This window comes from Asterias amurensis, chromosome 1 (genome assembly GCF_032118995.1).
Source record: "Asterias amurensis chromosome 1, ASM3211899v1".
NCBI lineage: Eukaryota > Metazoa > Echinodermata > Asteroidea > Forcipulatida > Asteriidae > Asterias > Asterias amurensis.
In genome coordinates this window covers 28,989,657-29,013,602 of record NC_092648.1, presented here as the reverse complement: position 1 = coordinate 29,013,602, position 23,946 = coordinate 28,989,657, and the positions used below count along the sequence as shown (strand labels likewise).

The window sequence follows — 23,946 nt, the reverse complement described above, 5'->3', positions numbered from 1 at the left end:
GAACCATGCCAATCGCCAAGTGCCTTGTAATTTAATAGCCTGGGTTTCTCTCCCAACCCTGATGACATACTGGAATGGAAATACTGAATGACAAATCCTAAGATGAGTTCATAAGAACAATCAAACACGCCACGTACCTTGTAATTTAATAGCCTGGGCTTTTTCTCCCAACCCTGATGACATACTGGAATGGTGTGACTCGTATAATCCATAAGGATGCTGGGGAATACAGTTGTGCCCTGTACCGAACAGGTACTCATCTTCAACTGAAACAAAACAAGTAAGAGCTTTGTTAGAGTGTAAACAATTCGTATACGTAAGGTTGTATACGCCCAGAGAGCTAAGTAAGACTAAGGGAATGTTATTGGCCCAATGACCAGGGCACTAAAATGCAAAGCGCATTGAGAAGGTTATTGTGACATGCGCTATATAAGAAGATTGGGGGTCCCTGCTACATTCAGAGGCCTTTATGGTCTGTGTTGTCCCAAAAAATCATTCTCTTCTCAGGTTCCAATATTTTAAAAATGTGTAAGACGTGACACTCTATGAACAATATGTATCGACACCATCACGCTTCCATCTTTGAGGTAAAACAATGGAAAATTCACATCGTTGTAACAAACTGGTTTTAGTATTTATACTTTTAATTACTCATTTTGGCAAACGCAAGAATAAAAACCACAAAAAAATGCAGACAAGAGAACATGTAGTGTGCAAAACTTTCCCGTAACTCCGCAGGACAAAAAAGGACAGACGTCACAGAAGGCAAACAAAGCAAAGCAAAAGCAATCTTTTGAAAACTGCAATTTATTTACATAACAAAAATTCTACAAATCGTGACTTTAAATTCAGAACACGATCAACATGACACGCAGTCCAGGAATGCTCATGTGCACCCCTGAATATCACCGCTCTTCCCCACTGGCCTCTTACCTTCGCTTAAGCTTTTCTCTAACGGTGATCTCTCATCTGACACAATACCTGATGTTGTGACAGAGCTGACGTTGCTGACGACTGAGCGCCGTTGCGATTCTAGCTTGGTGGTTGAGATTTCACCAAACGACGTGGTGGTGATGGAACTGTCGAGGTCTGACCAGGATATATCTCCGCTGATGTACGACTCACGATACTTGTTTTTCTCTAATAATAACAATAATAATAATAATATTAATAATAATAATAATTTACTTTTGATATAGCATCTTACAAACAAACAACTCTCAAAACGCTGTACAGTATTTTACATATTATAAACAGTAAGCTAAAAAGAGTAAGCAAAATACATCAAAATTACATTGTACAATAAGAACGACAAAAACAAACAATGACATACACGAGTACGAGACAATCAACAGTATAACACCACAGAAAAGGCAATGAAAAATATGCAAAAATTCAAAGAAAATGTCTTTTAAAAAGAAATATTTTGAGATGAGTTTTAAAAATATCAAAGTTGGTGATAGTCCTCAAATGAATGGGTAGTTGATTCCAAAGAGTAGGAGCATAAATAGAAAAAGCCCCTATTATTACAGATACAAAAATGAATAGACAGTTGGTCACTAAACGAATTTACTGTTTAATTAAAGGCAAAGTATACCTCTGGTGTTTGGAATCGTTCAATTAGTTTAATCTTACATAAAATGTAGATGTGTATCATAAAATCTGGAGCGAATGTCCTTTGCAGAAAGAATAACTCGTAATAGGAGTACACAATCTATGAAACATAACTGTCAATAGCACTTCTCAGGTTCAAATTTGCTGCCAAAAAAGCTTACATCACCACATTACTCCGAAGTGAAAAGTTTCTCATTATGCCTAATAATATCAGGAGCTACTGTAGGCTTCTAACCAAATTTTAAGAGTCATTACCAAACCTATAGCTTCCCTTTTAGTACGAATGCAAGACACAAAATCAATGTGTCAAACATCAAAGTCTTCACATTATGTTGCATTTTACATCCTCTATTTGACACATCAAATGAATTTTCCAGATTTTTGTTTTCTTCCTTCTCTTGCGAATCTGCTCACTTCATCATCTCAGAATTGCAAAAATCAATTTGGCATGGTTTAGATTGTGACAAAGGTTATTGTGGGAGGTCAAAGGTCAATAGGAGAGGTCAGAGTTCACAACACTCACCTGTTGCACTTTCCCTTTTCTTGGCCCTGTCTACTCGTGCTTGTGTTTGCATCTGGAAGGTGTGTGTCAGCTTACACAACCTCAAAAGATGTTTCGACCTGAAATAAATAACAACACCAGATATACAGATGTAAACTTCAATTTCAACGCAACAGTTTTAAACACCACTGTCTTATTTTGACCCCTTGCACATTGCAGAAAGTACCTCTACCAATTCCAACATTGATGGAGTCCTTTGTGTACATTTTGACTATTAAATATTTCTGGTGATAAAAATCAGGATGTCTGTAAGTGAACTTAAACCCCTACTCTATTATCCTGACATATTTCTGGTAATAAGAAACCAAGGATGTCTCATAAGTGAACATCACTACAGCTCACAAGAAAACCTGTAGACAAGAATGCTTGCTATGTGAACCAGAAACACCAGGGTTAATCCCTACCCTTCACAATAAGTGTTTTTGTTTATTGTATGTGCTCTGTCAATCCTAGTACATTGGACCTACTGCTTATTACCCATCTGAAGGACATAGAAATCATGGTAAAGTTTTTGCTCAAGGACCAAGACTGGGACCCGAACCCGCTGCTGAATTGAAATACTAGAGCTCAAGTCTGGTGCTCTTAAATTGCTTGGCCATGCATGACACAACACTTACTTTGCTTCACTGCTTGTGTAGTACGTAATCTTCCTACCGTCTGCTACACCCTCCACTTGAAGTTCAAACTTCTTTTTCTGTTTATAAAAAAGAAAAAAAAAGAAAAAAAAAGAGTAAAGATAAGTGTTACTTTGAGGTAATTTGGACAAAACAATGAGCATGGTGGTCATCACTGAAAGTAGCAAGGTGGGACAACTTTTGCTTGCTTGCAATAATTGAGTAGAATTTCTTTACAAGGAAGCTGTTTAACAGCAGAGTATACTGCTTGACATTGTCTTTGCTAAGCAAAAAAGGGGCACCAGTTGCAAAAATGCAAACCTCATGCAATTTTTGCTGGTAACCTGTTTTTTTGCTACGCATGACATTTATGTGCTTAGCAAGTTTATATGATTACAAACTTCATGAAATTGGGCCCTGGTTGCAACATTACACATGTACTTACCTGTAAGACTAGCCTCTTGATAATGCCCCAGGAGTATTCACAGAGTAGATACTTGCCCTCACCAGAATCCTATTAAAATAATCACACATAAAACATTATTCATAAATACCTCAGACAGTTTGCTATTCCTATTGGTGGAGAGCGCGTCACATGGGTGTGTTTAAACCGTTGATAATGACCAGTGTTTATAACCGATTGTAAACCTTTGTTTATGACCAGTAAAAAGTTTTGAAAGATGGGCGTGACACGCGAGCTTGCACCTGTGCTTATAAGACAGTTTCTTCATTCCTATTGGTCGAGACCCCCGCCAGGGCCTGGTTCTTGATAATTTACCTCGACGAAAATTATAAAGAACCAGGCCTCGTTGGGTTTAAACCACTAGTTGAAACCTCTTCACCACACATTGGTTCCCTTATTAAACTCTGAAATATCACAGATCAATAGCACAACAATCTCTGTAGCGTGTGATACATTTATATCAGATCTGACACACAAAGACAATTCATGAGCATTCAAATTAGACAAGATCATTTTATCGGTTTCATTTCTGTGGAAACAGGGACTTTAAGATTGAATGTATGACTGTCACATTAGGGCTTGATAGCTCAGCTGGTATCACGTTGACACACTAATCCAGAGCTCTCAAGTTCAAATCTCATTTAAGTTAATTCTTCTCAAGGATCACCTTAAAACTTAAACTCTCTATAACTGACATTCATTATAGCTTTGATATCAGTGTGTAGACACTTACCTCATAGAGTTGAATCCCTCTGGTGGAAATCCCAAGCCATATCGATGGAGTCTGCTCTGTTTTGGTCTGTAAACAGAAAGTTATGAAAACAAATGTTTTAAAGGCAGTGGACACTATTGGTAATTGTCAAAGACTAGCCTTCACAGTTGGTGTATCTCAACATATGCATAAAATAACAAACCTGTGAAAATTTGAGCTCAATCGGTCATCGAAATTGCGAGATAAAGAATGAAAGAAAAAAAAACACCCTTGTCACACAAAGTTGTGTGCGTTTAGATGGTTGATTTCAAGACCTCAAATTCTAAATCTGAGGTCTCGAAATCAAATTTGTGGAAAATTACTTCTTTCTCAAAAACTATGGCTCTTCAGAGGGAGCCGTTTCTCACCATGTTTTATACCATCAACCTCTGGCCATCACTCGTCACCAAGAAAGGTTTTATGCTAATAATTATTTTGAGTAACTACCAATAGTGTCCACTGCCTTTAAAGGAACACGTTGCCTTGGATCGGACGAGTTGGTCAAAACAAAAGCATTTGTAACCATTTTTTATAAAATGCATATGGTTGGAAAGATGTTTTAAAAGTAGAATACAATGATCCAAACAAGTTTGCCTCGAAAATGCGTGGTTTTCCTTCTACTGTGCGAACTAACATGGTCGGCCATTTATGGGAGTCAAAATTTTGACCCCCATAAATGGCCGACGTGTTAGTCGACGAGGTAAAAGGAAAACCACGCAATTTCGAGGCATGTTTGTGTGGATCATTGTATTCTACTTTTACAACATCTTTCTACCCATATGCATTTTATAAAAAACGGTTACAAACGCTTTTCAAAGACCAACTCGACCGATCCAAGGCAACGTGTTCCTTTAAGAGAAGGTGTATGTTTCATAATAACTCTTAAAATAAATGGCAATTAACACTTATGGCTAGAAGCCTACATCAGCTTTCGCTAGTAGAAAGAATTTTGAGAAACATTGCACTTAAAAATAATGTGATTATGTTAAAAGATATCAGTTTTTATGCCCCTAAATTTTAATTTGAGATTAGATTGTGTACCCCTCTTATACGGGTATTATCTTTCTTGCATGGACATCTTCGCTCTGGATTTTTGGCAATAGCTTTAAAAAAAACTACCACCATTCAAAACAAAATTTTCACACGTAAGTTTTATTGTAAACATCTACATTTATATTAGATTTAAACAATTGAAACAGTTCCAAAAACCAAAGATATAAACCTTTAAACTCTATATTATATCTGCACAGGTATATTAAACACATGCACAGTAGGCCTACTACTATCCCCTTAAATGTAACAGTTACTTGGAAGAAGGGATTAACCCTTCTATTGTCCGGCCATTTAATATCATCCACTCTGATTTTGAATGATAGACAAACGCTACAAGCCTGCAATATGATACCATGTGGTGAATGCTTACCACAGTACATACATCTGTTTATAGTTACATGTAGGTCAGTGCACACATGATACAAATAATAATAATACTAATGTATGGATTTATAAAGCCTTAGCCCACATTCTAATATGCATTACTCATGGTGCTACAGCAACAGATGCCTGGATATGTCATTATACATAAACCAAACGGTTGCATATTCTCAAACGGTTCGCTATCTTGCCAAGAAAATAATTCAAAGAGTGGGAGGGTAAAATTCACAGCACATGTAGATAAAATTTCAAATGGAGAAAAGTTAGTGCAATATTCCACTTGTTTAAATTCTTTCATTTGTCACTGTATTACATGTACATCTAGATGTTCTATTTCCTGGGACATGGTTATTTTAATCGGCTACGATTCCAATAACCGGCACTGAGTTGAGCAGAGGAATATATGAAAAAAAGGGAACAGTAATTAAAACATATTAAGTGCACTTACACGTACACAAAACTGCTTTTTAATTACGCCGCATTCATATTGATTCTAAATCAACCAGGTAATTGATAGTGGTAATCAATATCACACAGGATTAAGTGCGGGTCATCGACCAAGCTACAAACCTTTTTCAGCCGGTAAAAGTGCATGACATGCTCAATGGTGTTGGACGCCTCTCGAATGAACGCTCTCTGCGCATAAACTCCCGTCGTGCCCCGTTGGTCGCGGTGCATAGATGGAACGTGCTTCACAATATACGCTTCACCTCGTCGCTTGATGACCTATGAAGTAACAGGGTAGAAAGGAATGTTTCATCAATTGTCTCGGTCACAATGAAAGGATTCTAACAGCTTATCAGATTTCAGCTGTTTATTGTGTACAGTGGTTCTGTTACAGAGATTCTATGATTATCAAGTTCCGTTTTGAGACAAAAGGAAAGAGTTTTTTTGAAGGACATGTGGTCACGGTCACGGTTTACGCATGGTATGCGGGCATTTAGTTCTGCCATGAATAGAGTGAAATACAAATCCTCAAACTTGTAATGGTTCAAGGATAGAGCTCATTAAATTTAATCTTTCAACCTCCCCCCCCCCCCAAAAAAAAAAAGAAGACAAAAACTCAAAATGTACAGTATGCTAAATTATTTTTCAAGAAAACATTGAAAGTTGAATGAATTTTTTCCTCACTTCCAGTCTATTTCTCATTAAGAAACAATAAAAATATGCTTGTACTCACAAGTAATAGTTTTGTTAAACCTAATATTTTCTGAACGATGAAGATTTAACACTGCACAACTTGTTATCCAGGGTACATTTAACTAAGCTTCAGTTAATTTTACAGTTGTTTCCACCTTTTCCTCTAAAGCATTCTAGAAATACTTTGTCAAAGCAAAACCAGCATCTTTATGGCGCACTGATTTTTAAGCAATAGAGCACACAACTAAGAAACCTGGCATAGTTACACGTGTTTTTTTTAATTTTTTTAATTTTTTTAAACTGTACTCGATTTCCCAAGATGTACTTCGGTAGATTTTTAAGATGGTGCTTGTGCATTTTGATACTACCATTCACTAGGAATCATTAAAACCCAGTCCAAGAAAACAAACTTTGTTGTCCTTACCCAATCTGGAAAGTACTTGCGTGGATCGAAATACTGCCCTCTATGGGTGTCCTCGGCATAGTTCCCGAGGTCTGCTTGAAGAGCGTAGGACGCGAGCACGAAGCAAGCCTCCTCCCGACATAATACTGGTGCGGATAACACATTTTGTTTCAGTTGTAAGTAATAGTGATGCCTTGTCAGATCCTCTCTGAAAAACGAACCAAAAATGACAAACTTCATTTAGAAAAAAATCCTTCCAATTGAATCAAGTAAGATTCTGATCCAACTGAAAAAGAAACACCAAAATATTATTAAATGCTACATCGTCAAGAATGTTATCGTCAGCAAATTCCTGAATGTTTTCAAAACAAAAAGCACAAGCACAAAGCAATAAAATGAACACCTGGGTATGGACCATTCTTTTGCAACATAATCTGATCCCAGCCAAAAGTGTGTTTGGCAAAAGTACAAAATGGCCTTCATTGCAAAACAAAACCAACAGTTTGGCATTTGATACAACGTTTCTATGAAATTAAAATCCTCATTACTGATAAATTTATTTTATTCCCAAAAGTGAAAAAAATCCAATGTTCAAATGGTTTTAATGTTTTACAAGGGCAAATATTAATTGCCAAACCAGTTATACATTTTTTTGTTATTTTATTAATTTATTTATTTATTTGATTGATTACATATCCAACAGCACAATTACATGTAGTGCCAGTAACAGAATGATTAAGAAACAGGAAGAAATGCTCAGTTTTAGTTCTTGCAGGAAAACACCCACAGAGGGAAAAACCCACGCATTAAGTAGGAACTTAGGAACTGAAAACCCATTCTACATGCAAAGTCTGAGGTGAGACTTGAACCGGGGTCCACAGAGGTGAAAGGCAGGGAAAGAATCACTGAGCCAACCTCATCTCCATGCGTTACTCAAGGCCACCCATACAAAATGGTGGTCAATGTTTGCAAACTAAAATAAAGGCTAAAGTAATACTCACTTGATGAGAGACACATGCTCTACGTATTTATTTGATTAATTACATATCCAACAGCACAATTACATGTAGTGCCAGTAACAGAATGATTACGAAACAGGAAGAAATGCTCAGTTTTAGTTCTTGCAGGAAAACACCCACAGAGGGAAAAACCCACGCATTAAGTAGGAACTTAGGAACTGAAAACCCATTCTACATGCAAAGTCTGAGGTGAGACTTGAACCGGGGTCCACAGAGGTGAAAGGCAGGGAAAGAATCACTGAGCCAACCTCATCTCCATGCGTTACTCAAGGCCGCCCATACAAAATGGTGGTCAATGTTTGCAAACTAAAATAAAGGCTAAAGTAATACTCACTTGATGAGAGACACATGCTCTACGTATAATTGCACTCGGAAGTAAACATTGAAGATTGAGCGACCCGAAGTATCAGTCACCTGTCAGTGGAGAAAAAAAAACTTATTAATCTCTATGCATAGTACATTACTTATGAGTATCTTGTTTAATGAATAATTTTGGGTTGAATAACGAAAGGACTTGACTTGCGCAGGAGTTGAACCTATGACCTACAGATTAACGTGCCGGCGCTCTACAAGTTGAGCTATATTCCCATAATATTGGTGGTCTCCATATTTTGACAATATCTTTGTCCAGGGCCATTCAACCCATTACTGCTGTATAGCCAGGGATCAAACCCAAGTTTACGATACAACCAGAGAAGCAGCAGCAGAGGAATCACCATCAAGGGATACAACTTGTTGTTTCAATTATCAAGTACATGTTATAAACCACAGGTAGCCTACACTTTATCACACTGCAGACCAGGGGGGTCGATAACTTAGGACTTGTCCTAGGACTCTTTAGGGGTTGTTAAAAATGTAAGGCTAGTCCTTAACTCATGTTAACTAGAGATAAGACTAGTCTTAACTATTTGTGAAATTAACTAGAGATAAGACTAGTCTTAACTATTTGTGAAATTAACTAGAGATAAGACTAGTCTTAACTAGTTTTCTTTATAACAGTGAAAATGAAAAGCTTTAGTTATCCTTCCAGAAGAAGAAAACCGTTTCAGCCTCAGAGCGGTCAACACAGTAAGGGAAAGAAGAAAAGATGGCTGACCTATGACAAAGATATGCAACCGGACTTAAGGACAGTGGACACTACTAGTAATTACTCAAAAAATTTTTTAGCATTATACCTTGGTGACGAGTAATGGGGAGATGTTGATAGTACAAACATTGTGAGAAACTGCTCCCTCTTTCACAGGTTTGTTATTTTATGTATATGTTGAGATACACCAAGTGAGAAGACTAGTCTATGACAATTACCAATAGTGTCCAGTGTCTTTAAACCTTTCAATGTAATGTTTCCGCGTGTACCGTTTGAAATTGAATTTTCACAGTTAAGTTTTACTGCCTACAAAGGATTTATAAAAAACAACCACGTTGTTCCAAAAACCAAAGGTATACTTTGCCTTTAAGGCAAAACAGTCAGTTTCTATTTCTATCGCCATGGTTTGACATGCCAAAAAAGTTTCATGTAAATGAATGGTGATGTGTGTCGAAACACTCAACCCTCATATAAGTTGGCTTCCATCCCAACCCAGAGAATGGGTTTGCCATTCAATGACCACACAACCGCCCAAAGCAAAGAAGAAACTCAACCGAGCTTTACATTCCAACGTCCACACCTACAGAAAACAATCCACCAGCAAATAATTGACATCCACCCAGAGGATATCATCAAAGATGGCCCAGAGGCCCCTAGCAACCAGCTTCATTAACGATTGTCCTACAACATGGATTCACGTAGTTCCAGTATTGATTTGTCAATTTCCAGAATCACTGATGAAGGGGAGGGGAGAAATAACTCAAGAGATTTGCCAGAGTCAAAAAAAAAGGACCCACATAAATTTGCAACAATAATACCACCAGTGGGGTCGGAATGTTTGAGGTGAAAGGGCCCTCAAAGCACACCTGGGAAATTCTCAAGAGTGCAGCGATTGCCTTTGATCAAAGTTTCATTTGACTGGGGTTTATATCCCAATGGGATTACCCCAGAGTGAACCCCCTGGACGAACTAACTGTACACATTTAGTTGCCTGAGGCTGTCCCTGGTTGGGAACTTTTTGTTGAGTGTATTGGTGGAACGAAGAGTGGTTCCATACTGATTGTGTATGAAGACCACACATTATGCACAACAGTAAAAGACTAAATGGAATTCTGTAAACAAAACAATTGTTTTTCACTGTTTGTTGAAATCATAGAACACACTTTTTATTTTAGGTAGGCCTATACTTTAAATAGCATTTTTTAGTAAACATGTAGGCCTACACAATGCGCATGAGTTGGTGCAGGGCAATCATGTGCTGAATGGTTCTACTCTCTCTAATGAGGTTCGGACAGGTTCCAAGCATGGATCCTGGCAGAAACCATCCCAGTAAAGGTGGCCTTCTTATAGCTGTAGATTTAATCAATCCCGGCAGATACAACAAATCACTTGCTCCATGGATTATTTATCAAATCTTGGCCTTTGATCATTTTGTTCCGACTTCCCCTCTGATCTGATACAGACATTCCTGTTCCTAAAAGACATTGCCATCCTCAAGAGACCCATCCACCTGAACTACATTTACATTTTTTAAGCTAACAATTCACACAAATGTCTAGGCCCCCCTAAATAAAACTAAATAAATAAAAACTAAAAACTTTAAAGCCATTGAACACTTTCTGAACAGAAATTTTTTTTAAAGTTCACAGATATACCTACAAATAACGTACAGGGATTACAGAAGGTAATGGTGAAAGACTTCCCTTGAAAATGAAATATTATTCCATGAAATGCTTTACTTTTTGAAAAAAAACATTAAAACAGTTATTGATTCTCGGTATCGAGAATAACAAGATTTATTTTAAACACATGCCATGACACGGCGAAACGTGTGGACAAAGGGGGGGTTTTCCCGTTATTTTCTCCCGACTCCGATGACCGATTAATTTTCACAGGTAGGTTTGTTATTTTATATAATGTACAAGGTGTGATACATGAAGTGTGGGCCTTTGGAGAATACTGTTTACCGATGTTGTGCGATTGCTTTAAATAATAATAATATTATTAAATAAGGTAAAAGTCTTGTGAAATATTTTGAACGTGTAAATTCAACAGTTCTAGCAAAATAGGAAACAATAGTGAATCACATGTACCAACACCTGCTTTCATGACATTGCAATTTGCAAATGTATGCACACCGCCTGATAAATATCAGACATGTGTACTCTACGTTGGTTGTACATGTACAGTACACATTCACCCATGCTTTACTACATACACACAATGGTGCTTGACACTAATGCAACATGCCACACATGCAATTCCTATCCCCTAGCTTTTAATGACAGGCGAGGACACATTCTTGTCTGGGGTCCTTCACTACCTGTTGATTAACGGCCACAAATGTGTGCCCACATTATTAGTTTCATTTCTGGAAAGGTGGACCTTTTTGTCTTTCAAATGGCACGCACAATTCATAAGGACACATTCTTTAAACTATTAACCCCACTAGGAGACTGTGGTTTAAAGGAGCAGTAGACACACATTTTAACTTGAACTCAACTTTAAGGTGGTCATTATTACCACAGAATGTTGTGCTTTCAACAACTTGCAAAGCACTTATACTATGGCCATGGGCAGCAGCACATTAATTACATGGTGTACAAACGATTGCACAATTGTGCTTATAAGAAAAAGGTTTTTAGCGAAATTATTAAGATACAACAATAGTCACATGTGAAAGTTTCAGCTGAATACAGTGTCTACTTGCTGAGAAAACAGCCAAAACCTATCACGGTATTTTTACAAGTATGTTGAATCCATGTTTTAAGTGAGGTGACAGGGGGTACCATCTGCATCTCTGGCCAAAGCATTTGACAAAAGACACGAATAACTCAGAGTTGAGGAAAAAAAAAATTTAAAAAAAACGATTCAATGCACGGCTCGTTCTTAGATTCAAATGTTTTTGAGTGAAAGTTATCCAAACCATACTTTGAAAGGAATCCCTTCCCAAAATAGTTTTAAATACTGTCACCAGCCACAGTGTTTCTCACCAAGTACGTGTTTATGGTCGTTAATGTTTTTGAGGAATTTACCACTCAATGACCGTACCTTTAACTTCCCTGTGGTCCTCGCATTCAGACCCAAGGTTTCCCCCACTTGCATCAATTCATAATAACAGCCCTGCTGCAGAAAATCTAGAAGGTTTTTATTCTCCAGCAGAATGCCATTAGTTTGCATAAAAGCTGACAGGTAATTGGTGACGTCTGTGGACCAACAAAGGTTGCTGTGCAGAGTAGAGGCTCTCTTTGGCAAAAGACCTTTCCTGTCTTTTATTCAAAGCAACTCTACAAAATGCAACATGTGTTTATGCACGTGTCAGGCCTGGTTGTAAAACGTGCGAGTGAGTTTTTCCTTATTAACGAGCCCCTCTAAACCAAGACCTATGAACGAATGCCAGGTTGTTGTAACAGGCAACACATCTTTTCCTTTGAGGTTAATTTGAATTTGCACTAGAACATTTCAAGGGGCACCAAGAAAAGCCAAGGGGCACCAAGGTAAAAGCCAAGGGGCATGGAGGCAAATGCCACCAATGAAGTGTCAGACCTCTAGTACATAGTTTTATCAAAATCTCCACTTTTGAATATCTCTCTCTGATCCAAAATGAAACTCCCAAGAAATAATTTGTGCAAATAGGACACCAGTGCTGGTAGCCTTATTCTAGTTGCAAGCGTTATTCCGGTTGTGCTTGGCCACTTCTTGTGCACAAGCAACTCTATGAAATTGAGCCCAGGGCAATGAATGAAGGCCATTGCTTCTGCCCATGAATTAGAAATGAAACTCTGGAATGTGTCTACTTTCAGTTGACTTATTTAGGGTCTGGTTAGGACTGATAGCAAATGGTGGCATTTCCCATGCATTTTTATTAGTGTAACTCTGGCAAGAAACACACTTTTAGGGGCCCCGGACAGAGAGTGTTTACCGAGATCAGTTTCAATGACAAAAAAGTATTGGAAACATAACTGCAGTGTTACATTTACAATTTACAATCGGAAAATCCATTATAGTTGACAACCCCTTAGGCAAAGTATTCTTAGACCACTGTACCAAGGGTTCGTCTGATTCTTAAAGGGGATGTCTACCTTTGGCAAAATACTTCTAGTTTAAGCTTGGACAGTACTTGATTTGAATACCTGAAATAAATGATTTTGATTAGGTTTTAAATGTTTTTTGTTTTTTTAAGTTTTTTTTAATCTTCATTCATGTTTTTTTAAGCTGGGTGAATTAACTGTACCCTCCATGGGTTCCAGTACAAAGACACACACAAATACAATTTTTACTTAATAAACAATGACAAACCATGACAGGCAAACAACGTTCCTACCCCACATAGAAATGTAATCAATCTCCTAGTTTTTGCTATCATATCATACCCAAAATGAACAAATGTATGATTAAACTATGCAGAAACAAGTTGGAAAATGTATTCTCAGCAAACATTGATTGCTCAGTACAGGTGCAACAACAAATGTACTTTAGTAGATAGTGTCCAATTTTACAATAGGCCCTACGCATTTGGTTCAGTGTTGTTGTCAAAAGAACTAATTAAACCTTCCAAGCTTAGCTTTGTGAACATGCATGTGTAGGCTACATGTACAGTGTGTTTTTACAATTGTGCATGTATACAGGGAACCAATTAGTAGCAGAAATTTGTCCACACTGGCATGATAGAAAACACTGATAGTAATGTAAACATGTAAATATACATCCATGTACACTGTCTTATGCAGGTTTTCAATGTTCAAATAAACCCCGATGTATCATGAAGGAATCATCGTTTATACACGTATTGTGTATTGCGTGTATGCAAGGCTTTTCTCTCTGTAGTAGGACCAAAACAACTAAATAAAATTGAATTGAATTAATTATTTTAATCAATTAATTACTTAATTCGAATTAAATTTATAACCACAGACAAACTATAAAAATGTTGGTAGCATAGCACTAACTTCCACACTCATCAACCAGAGACCAGACGTAAACAATTTGTGGGAATATACTCCAGGCCTTTTCCCTGATGGAATGAGCAGGCCAAAACCCTCTCCCTGGCAACAACAGAAGAATCTTTGGACAACAAACTCTTGCTCATTTTACTTGGGAGTGGAGAGACCCAGGGTGAACGAACAGGGCAGTTATTCAGAAAGCAGTGTAAATAAACACCGGACATGTTGGGGTTGTGGGTAAGGGTACACCTTGCTGTTTAGGTAGCCCATGTTTGGCTGGAATCACAGGGTTCCTGTGTTGTTATTCAACCACTTCTATGGGATTGGTTACATTACGCCTGGGATCTTTGAGGCCGATTTCCTGAGGGCTTGAAATTTCCGCATTACTTGCCAACAAGTGGTATTAAATTATTTTAAAAAAATTAAACGTGATCTTTGGTTTGTGCTTCTTGGAAGTTGGTGCTCACATGTTTTTTGGTGATTAGTTAGTAGTAATTTTGATGCATTTGTATGCAGCCTTTTGCTTATTTACACGAGGGAAATTGTTTGTTGCGTTATGTATCTGGAAGAGGCCCACTGAAGATAAATGCAGTACACAACAGTTCATAACAAGTAGACAACATCAACTTGCACAGGAGGAACAGATAAATGTTAGACACAACTAAAAAAAACATGCTTTTTAAACTTTCGATTTTGCAATATGCTATCTTTCCCCCAACAAGGTACATGTTCACTTTGACAAACTGGGACGGGGTCAGTATTGGTCATTTCACACACAAAAATTGCCAACTGTACAACCCTAAGCCCAGTTGGTGTAGAACGGTGTAGAACGCTCTAAATCAGTGCAAGAGAAGGAGCGTGTACAAAGCACCGCCACAACGCCACAGCAACACCAGTTGACTACCCATCATCAAAGTTGCCGTTTTAGTAGCGACAGGGGAGTCGTGGTGTTTCTAGCTGTGTACTCTGGGCAGACATTTATGAAAGTTGTAAATCATAATAGCATGACTGAAGAGGGTTCTAACAGTAATGACGTACGCAAAATGTTTTGATGCGAGTAGGGGACTAAATATCTCAGTGTACAGCCCATGTAGCCCCAAGATAATAATAATAATAATAATACACAAGCATTTGTAAAGCGCACTTTATCTGTGTGACATTCAAAGGTGTTTGTTAAGACATGATGAAGGTTTTTTGTTAGTTTTTTTTTTTTTTTTTTTTTCCTTTTTCTTTTTTACAATGTGTTTTGAGTTGTTTGCATTTTTTATTATTTCATCACACTTTCCCCCCTTTTTTTTTTTTTGGGGGGGGGGGGCTTATTAGTTAGGGCCCTTAACCTTACATGTAATTTAAACTAAACAATATCTAGTTCCATTTTTTCCTTCATAGATAGCAGACACACCAAGTAAATAATTGTGACAGCTTAGACACACAATGTTTATTCCCAATTCTTTACAATTTTGATGCTCTTATTGTAGGAACCGATCATAGCCAATGGTATATACCCTGTTAACAACATGTACATTGTTTTTTTGGACACCGAATGTTGATGTAAAATTTCACCCCCTCCATTCTCATAGGGGTGAAATCCTTGACATGTACCCGATAATTAGTTGGTAAGTGTGAACACAAGCTTGAGACATTTAAGAGCCCAATGTAAATGGGTCAACAACAAACACAATGGAAATACTGTAGTGTACTCCGACATTTCTTACTTCTGTTCAAATACAGGTATTGCTGCTGTGAAGGAACGTTAAGTGTGAGACCTAGAATCTATGAATAAGGTAAGAGACCTGCTGAGTGCGGCTTCCCGACAAAGACACACTTCTTCAAGTCTGAGGACCAAGACACACTTGTAAGACAATCAATCAAATGGCTTGTTCAAAGCAGACTGTGTTCAATCGTAGAAAATGGAATTCTCTATGGTTCAACCCCCAACAATTTAGAAAAAGTTTGAGCAGCGAGGGGTTGCATTGGTAATTTACCACATGTGGTACCGAGGGAAAGTCAGCGCTGGCCAAAACATCTGAGCTAGGATCTACATATTACATGTAGGAGGAACATAATGTTAAACAATGACATTTCCACATTTTGGTATATTGAGAACAGTATCCTCAACACTAGTGAAGTAGTTCAAAGAGCCCTATTACTTTTTATTGGAAGAAAATAACAGTAACTTTTCACCAGACAGACACAAAAAAAAAGTCTGAAATCAAATTCAACTCTGAAAATTAACATCCGTTTACAAAACCCCCTTATTTTTGTATCCAATGTCTTTTGTACAGCCTTCATTGGATTTGGTCTCAATAAACCTCTAATACCGGCTGGAAATACATGTATGTTTACCTTTAGCGATTCAGTTTTCCATCCCTTGGGAGCATACTTTGATATTTTACTTTTTGGATCCATAAACTCATGTTCCCCATCTGCAGGTAAAACATTTGTGAAAGGAAGAAGAAGATGAACCAATTAGTTAAAGCAGCTATGAATAGTATAGTTTTGAGTTTCAGTCAGCAACGAAAGACAAAGATGAGAGTCATTAATAAAAAAACTTATGATACACACTTTAGAAGGTACATGTATGTTAAAATGATGGCATTTTCACTTTTCAGGAACCCTGAAGTTAAAGATTTCTGTGAGGAGTATTCTCAGTGCTACAGAGGTAGATCATAAAGCAAGATTCATTTGTATCTAAAGAAGATAACAGCTATTTATTTTATCCATTAGGCAGACATAGAAATTCTGAATTCAGATAACATTTCTCATCTCGGTACAAGATCTTCAGAAGGACACAGGTGAAATGACTGTATTGTTTTGGGGCTTCAGGGAAGCATGCTGTAAAACTTTAAACTTGCAAGGGGAACCCCGTGGTATATAGGGGACACATCAGGATGGTGCACCTGGGTAGCCATGAGGGGGGGAAAAAAGTCCTGGGACCTCCTCTTGTCTGTATTCCACAGGGATAAGAGATATAAATATTTGTGATCGGATTTTGAGTCCCTTAAAATAGGAATAGGAGACGGAGAGGATGAAGTCAGGATGGGTGTGTGTAAGACTCACCTCGCTGAACTGTGAGCCAAAAGAACTGAGTTTCCTTCACACTGACAAGGAGGCAGACCTGATCGTACAGTTCTTGAACCTTGGTCTTGGGCTGCAGGGAGGACAAAAAGTAAATTGAAAAACGATGTCAGATGGTTTGCATCAAAGAAAAATGAAACAATTAGTCATGCAAGTACACTGTTAACTGTAATGCAAGTATCCTGATGCATAGCGAAATTCAGATTGCACAAGGAACTTGTGTGCCGTAATACTTGCCAAATATGCCATATAAAATTTGTAATTAATACAAAATGTATCAGTTGAAAAGTTCGGACGTATTTCTATCCCCTTTAAAAGTAAATAGACCTATTTCACTTAACAACATTCCACTAATTCTAGGCATCCTCGATAACACAGGTGTGAATTAGATCCCTGCACACTGTAAATAAACACAATGAATGACCATTTAACAATTTATTTCCAAACATCAACCATAAACAAGATAGTCAACAAAAGCCCTTACAGATTAAAATCATATTTATTTCCCCCAAAAGTAAACACACAAGGAAATATTTTTCAAATTGTTTCCAAAGTCGACCAAAACATGAACTCTGGACTAGATGGGCTGTGTGTATAACTTCTGCATACCATCATGTGTTTGATTTTAGATAACCTTGGAATGTTTGATAAGGATATCTGGACTGTAAAGGGCCAGTACATTATTTTGTGTGTGCCTGATGTGTGTAAAACAATTACTTGAAACCCCACAGATTTTTTCTTTCTTCAGATGCCGTGCACTTGCAGGGCCCAAACTCTTGGCTCTGAGCCGCTCTGCTTAATATTTACATTATGATATTTACAAGCAAAGAATGAGCACTTTACGAAAGCAGGAAATTCCATGCTTACGTCAAGTGTATTTCACAGGTAAGCAGGGAAACTTGACTTGTGCGCATGCATACTCCCCATCCTTTGGAATGTTTTGCTTACACACCTTACACAAATTTGGCGCTTGTAAAGTACACAGAAGCAAAGAACAGTGATCCAAGCACAAGAATTTTGTGGTAAGCTAAGTCATGAAATGGGCCTAGATCTTTAAGATATCCCATCCGTGTATATGTTTGACAGACCTTACATTTGAATACCACGTTGACCTGTGAAGAGGGCTCGAACCTTGTCAGAACCAACCCCAGGAGGTGGGTTACCGGTGCAAAGAAATAACAACATAACACTTATATTTTTTTATAAGGCGCACAGTATCTGGAACGGTACCATTCAAAGGCACCGGAAGCTAGCAAGCTGACAAATTGAACAGACGAGTCTTGAGGTTGTGTTTGAATGTTGATAGATCAGGTGTGTCTCTCAGCTCGTCTGGCAAGGAATTACATATGAATAACAAAACTGATTCGCATCAATCAGTGTTAACACACCTACTTAAAGTCATGTTGAAGTCGCATGAAGTCAACCATATAGGAAACATGTAGCTTTCCGCACAGATCGCACGCTTTAAACTTGTGAAAAGGCCTTGCTATCTGCACTGCCCTGGTAATTCCCAAATTGACGAGAAAAAGGTTGGCTTATCAATGTACGGTACTTTAGTTGGGCCTCTCCACATATTTCTGATAAGCAAGTACAATGTAGTATTTACTCACGGACCTGGATAATACTATTTTGACTCAGCAAATACACCAAGTGCTCATCGTATGGAGTAGATTTCTATTTGGCTAGCTAGTCCCACTCACTGCTAACAATTGTCAAAACAAGCAATAAGGAAACAAATCAAACAATTGGCTTGTTTTATACAAGATTGGGGGGGAAATGACAAATGCGGGCAAATCAATTGCATGTGATATTAGATAAGTCCTATAACAGGAATGTCTTGTTAAATGAACCCTGGCCTTTTCTGGTTTCCAGACAGATAAAAGATAATCTGACGAAAGTTTGTCAGGTAAATGATAAATCCTGTGAGACTTTTAGTGATCTAATAATAACTAATGAGTTGGTTACTTGAAGGTAAAGTCATAGTTTTGGTTTTTATGTTGGTTTAGCTATGTATAATAAAAGGCACTTGCAAAAGTTTTCACATGAATAGTGTCTACATGTACTTGCTGAGAAAGCAGCAAAAAAAAACTGTTACAGTATTTTGACACAAATATCAAATCCATCCACATTTTACAGCGAGGTGGCAGTGGATACCAGCTGCATCTCCCGCCGAAGCCAACCCTCACAGAAATCTGAGAAAGGGTTCATGCATGAATCATTTCTCAAATCCAAAATAATTAATCCAAACCATATTTCTTAGTAGGGAATCCTTTCTCAAAAAAGTTTTCTACTACAAACAACAGCATGTGTGTCTAACCAAGTAAGTTTTTTATGGTCCTAAATTTGTAAAACCTCAGGTCATACATGTATGATCCCACCTTATAAACTATAAAGGATAATGTAAAAGCTTTTCTATAATCTTGAATCTTACCTCCACCACCAATGGTACTTCCTCCTCATTCAACAGAACAACGTTGACATATTTCCGTCCAGCTCCGGCTGGGACTGGCGTCCCGCCTCCCGTTTTACTGGGCATCCCAGCTAAAGTTCAGGCCACCTTTATCCTCTGATTATTCTTTCGTTGGGAATAGTTTTTAAAACTATATGTCTTCAATGATGGCATCCGTTTTTGGCTTCTTCATCATGAAAGCTTACATGTTCCAATAGATGTCATCGACAGCGTGTGCTGTTGTTGAACACCAATTAATATCTGTGAGAAAAACACAATTAACGCAAAGTTAATTAATCAGTTTTGTGAATCTGTTAATAAAGTTTCAGTCCCCTCTTCATCCATAAAAAAACAAAAAACACTAACACAAACATGTAAAACAAAACAACAAAGGCAATCAATTATAGTTGTTGTCCCCACAAAAAAATCTTCTTTTTGAAGCTGCAAACTGGGGTGTAGACTTAAGATCTGAAGCTTAATTTTGTGCGACCAATCCTGTGTTGAAACATCGACATCAGCCGGGGCCAAGCCTTGGGCTCCATGTCTCCATTAGGTGGTTGCTGGAGAGAACACTCCCCAGACCAAGTGGGTTCACTGTCTGGTCTTCTGCTCCACAGATGCATGCCTTGCTTCATGTGGTTATAATATCAAAAGTAAATTCAAACGCAAACTACACATTATCATACTGGTGCACAAAAAAACGTAAAATATTATATTATTCAGTACACCACCAAGATCACTGTTTAACTTGTCAGTATTTGCAGAAAGCCGACTCAATTTTCCTCAAATGATCTCTCTCTCTCTTTTTCTTAGGTGGTTTGACATTTACTAAATGAAATATTGATCTCCTACTACACAGGCAAGAAGTTGATCTACAAGTCTTGAAGGGATTATTACAGGAATTCTGGATAATGTCAACCTTGTAGCTGATGTATTTTAAAGACAACCTAATACTTCAGAAACTGCAAAGTAACAAGTTCAACAACTGTTCCTCAGACATCTGGGTCTAGACCTTATGAAGCTGACCAATAACACCCAGGTTCTGCACCAATCACGGATTAACCTTGTCAGCATTGATATTAGTTAAGACCAAGTAAACTTCTGTCCAGAATTTAAATAAAATGAAAAGATCACTACAACTGTCCATATAATTTGACACCCACATACTTTGATTATACAAAAATGAAACAGGAACTATCTGTTCCAGAATGGTGGGGTTTGTGAGTTAGAAATAAAGTCTGTGTGTCAGTCTTTCTCAGCAGGACTATTGAAAACACATAGAGTATGCAAAACCAAAATACAATCATCCTTGATGCGATTTTCACATGCACAACTACAACATAGAAAACTTGTGAACTGTAATATGACTAATGGATTGCACACTGGTAAAAATTGCTAATTCTACACTAATTACCGGTATTATGCAGGAAAAATGTAACCTATTTCAACGCATTGTAGGTGAACTTCTCTACATGTAGGTGTAGCCCCATCTGGCCAGGGTGTGGGAGAAACTTGCTTCTTTTCACTTTATTTCAACATTACTACTCCTTGTACGTAGGCCTTTATTTTTTGGAAGGGTATAAGATGTTGTTACAACACTTTTCGTGGACATGTACGTGAACTTCACTAGTTGTATTCCTGTCTTGACATGGCAGAAGCACGCTCTTTCCACTTAATTTCTACATAGCTTAACTGGTAACATTTACAAGAAAAAAAGCAATGCGCATTCAACACTTTACATGTAGGTGAACTTCGTCTGGCCCATGGTATCGCAGCCACCGCTCATTCCGCGTGTTGTTCCCCCAATGTAAGAAAACACCTTCCGTCCATACCCAGCCACATCACAACAATAACCCAGGTTTTGATTACAACCTTGTATGTCAAGATACAACGGCCAGTTTACCTTTGATCAACACACCAACAATTAATCAACATTCCAGTAAAGGTGAAGGTATGTTATCAGTAGAGCACCCCTGGGGAAAAAATGGCTGAACTTTTTCCACAATCTCAAAACTTCCAACAAAATACTGATCGAGTCCTTGACACTGTACACACCCTGATAATTACCAGACTGAAAAAAACTCACCACTAAACACAACACCGCAGTGTTTATAAACTATGTAGCTATAATAACCAGGCAGAGTAAATCTCTATAGAATTTGGAGGAAAGTCTTTGTTGCACTTTTTGGAGCTGTAAGAATGGACGAAGTATGCGTCCTTCCTGAGGAATGTAGACAATGATGTTGGATTCATGCCTAATTGGGCCTTTTGCTGGAGAATCAATGAATGGAGGGGAGAAACTGTGTATATTATATACAAAAACTGCTGAATGGATTTGTACTTCATCAAGGTCTCTACTCTTGTAGCAACTTCACTCATGTTGAAAACAGACAAAGCAGAATTGATTTCAAGGGGAACTCAAAGTTGTTTGTTGTAGTTGGGGAAACACTGGACCAGTTTTAAGGAAAATTGATACCATAGATTTTTAAAGAGTAAAAAGCATTCCAATCCTTTTGTAAAAGATACCATACAAAATTTCATCAATTTCGGTGACCCTTCCCTCCCTCCCCCCCCCCAAAAAAAACAATAAATAAATAAATTAACTAACAAAATATGATTGGCCATATTACGTGCACGTAGGCCTATAAGTACAGACAGCGCTTTTGTTCTTGTTCATTTTGGCCTTCTTTGGTGTAAGTGTAGGGTGTAAATATAATATTAATAGACCATAACCATTTTGTTGTTTTTATCCGCTGAGTACCAAAATGTCTTTTTAGCACAAATTTAAATTTAGCTGTTGCAAATCAAAACAACCCATGGTGTAATATAAAAAAAATAGTTTTCGACCAGATTTTTTAAACAGTCTAAAATCAGCCTTTCTACAAAGGTGTAAGTGTCAGTCCTTTCATTGTTTTTAACGAAACAAAATTCCATAAACTGTACAGTAAATGGTGAGAAAATGACTCCAAGAGTGGACCACTGTACTTAACAGGTAGCACCCAAAATCATCCCCAATTTTGACAAGCCAGTTTGATTTTCTTTGGGGTTCTGTTCGGGTTTTGTTTTTTTTTTGTAGGGGGTCACAAAAACCAATCAATTTTTAAGTTTAAAACCTTAAAGACAGTGGACACTATTGGTAATTGTCAAAGACCAGTGTTCTCACTTGGTGTATCTCAACATCTGCATAACATAACGAACCTGTGAAAATTTAAGCTCGATTTGTCGTAGGAATTGCGAGATGACTATGAAAGAAAAATACCCTTGTCACACGAAGTTGCATGCTTTCAGATGCTTGATTTTGAGACCTCAAATTATAAACTTGTAGTCTTGAAATCAAATATCGTGGAAAATCACTTCTTTCACGAAAACTACGTCACTTCAGAGGGAGCCGTTTCTCACAATGTTTTATACTATAAACCTCTCCCCATTACTCATTACCAAGTGAGGTTTTATGCTGATACTTATTTGAGTAATTACCAATAGTGTCCGCTGCCTTTAAATCACTGATGATATTGTCCAATTGTGCAAACATGCTTAAGATTCTTCAAAAACAATTTATCAATTGTCCACAATTTAACACAATTGCCGTATTTAAGATTAACATGAAACCTCAAAAACTCCTGCTGCTTTTCCTTAGAAAATCTCCCACAAAATACACCCAACTCAGCAGGGACTAGCCAACCATTTTCTAAAAATAAAACATACCTGAAATAATGGACAAGGTTTCGATTGTCCGGAATATGGCATGCCCTTTGGTCTTGTCAGACTCAACGACTTGAGGTTTTAAATTAAAACAACATCTCCACAGGAATCTGTGAACTATTCGAGTTCGACTCACCACAAAACTTGAAGTTTGGCGAAATTGACAATTGGACTTAAGTTAAGTATGCATGATGTACGTAGTGCGTGGTTTTCAAGGCATTGTTTCTGGTTTTCTTTTTAATGCTTCTTTGGATCGGTTGTTTGTTTTACATTGTAATGTTTGTTTGTTTTTAGGTTTTTGTTTTTTCGTTTATACTTAGCCAGTAAGTTAGCTCAAATCTAAGTTTAAAAATAAAGGTTAGGTAAAAAAATGTGGGGTTTGGACAATTTCAGACTGAAATATCTTATAAAATAGCAATACAATGAAAGAAAATACAATAATAACATAAAAACCTGTCAGCCACTGGATTTTATGCATCTACTTCACAATCTGTCCTGAAGAAGAAAGGAAATGGCAAAAAGGTACACATTCTTCTACACCTTGTTTAAAGCCACTCAAAGTAATTGATAACACAAAAACTTACTTGGTAATGAGCAATGGAGAGCTGTAAACAGTATAAATCATTGTGAGAAAACAGCACCCTCCGAAGTAACACAGTTTTTGAGAAAGAAGGTAATTGCTCACTC

The 23,946-nt window shown here is 37.6% G+C and overlaps 1 protein-coding gene across 4 annotated transcripts in view; it reads right to left on the bottom strand.

Moving 5' to 3' along the window:
- The window catches only part of LOC139935915 (uncharacterized), a 54,100-nt gene that overhangs the window by 5,972 nt on the left and 24,182 nt on the right, over positions 1 to 23,946 (bottom strand). For all 4 annotated transcript variants that reach the window (XM_071930563.1, XM_071930544.1, XM_071930571.1 and 1 more), the window contains exons 3-14: positions 19,540 to 19,818; positions 17,091 to 17,181; positions 16,377 to 16,456; positions 8,335 to 8,414; positions 7,003 to 7,189; positions 6,009 to 6,164; positions 3,987 to 4,052; positions 3,236 to 3,304; positions 2,794 to 2,870; positions 2,138 to 2,235; positions 934 to 1,140; positions 138 to 266 (exon numbers count right to left, since the gene is read on the bottom strand). In XM_071930563.1, coding sequence (XP_071786664.1) covers positions 138 to 266; positions 934 to 1,140; positions 2,138 to 2,235; positions 2,794 to 2,870; positions 3,236 to 3,304; positions 3,987 to 4,052; positions 6,009 to 6,164; positions 7,003 to 7,189; positions 8,335 to 8,414; positions 16,377 to 16,456; positions 17,091 to 17,181; positions 19,540 to 19,644 — 1,345 coding nt within the window. In that variant the 5' untranslated portion in view covers positions 19,645 to 19,818. The remainder of the gene's footprint in view (positions 1 to 137; positions 267 to 933; positions 1,141 to 2,137; positions 2,236 to 2,793; positions 2,871 to 3,235; positions 3,305 to 3,986; positions 4,053 to 6,008; positions 6,165 to 7,002; positions 7,190 to 8,334; positions 8,415 to 16,376; positions 16,457 to 17,090; positions 17,182 to 19,539; positions 19,819 to 23,946) is intronic.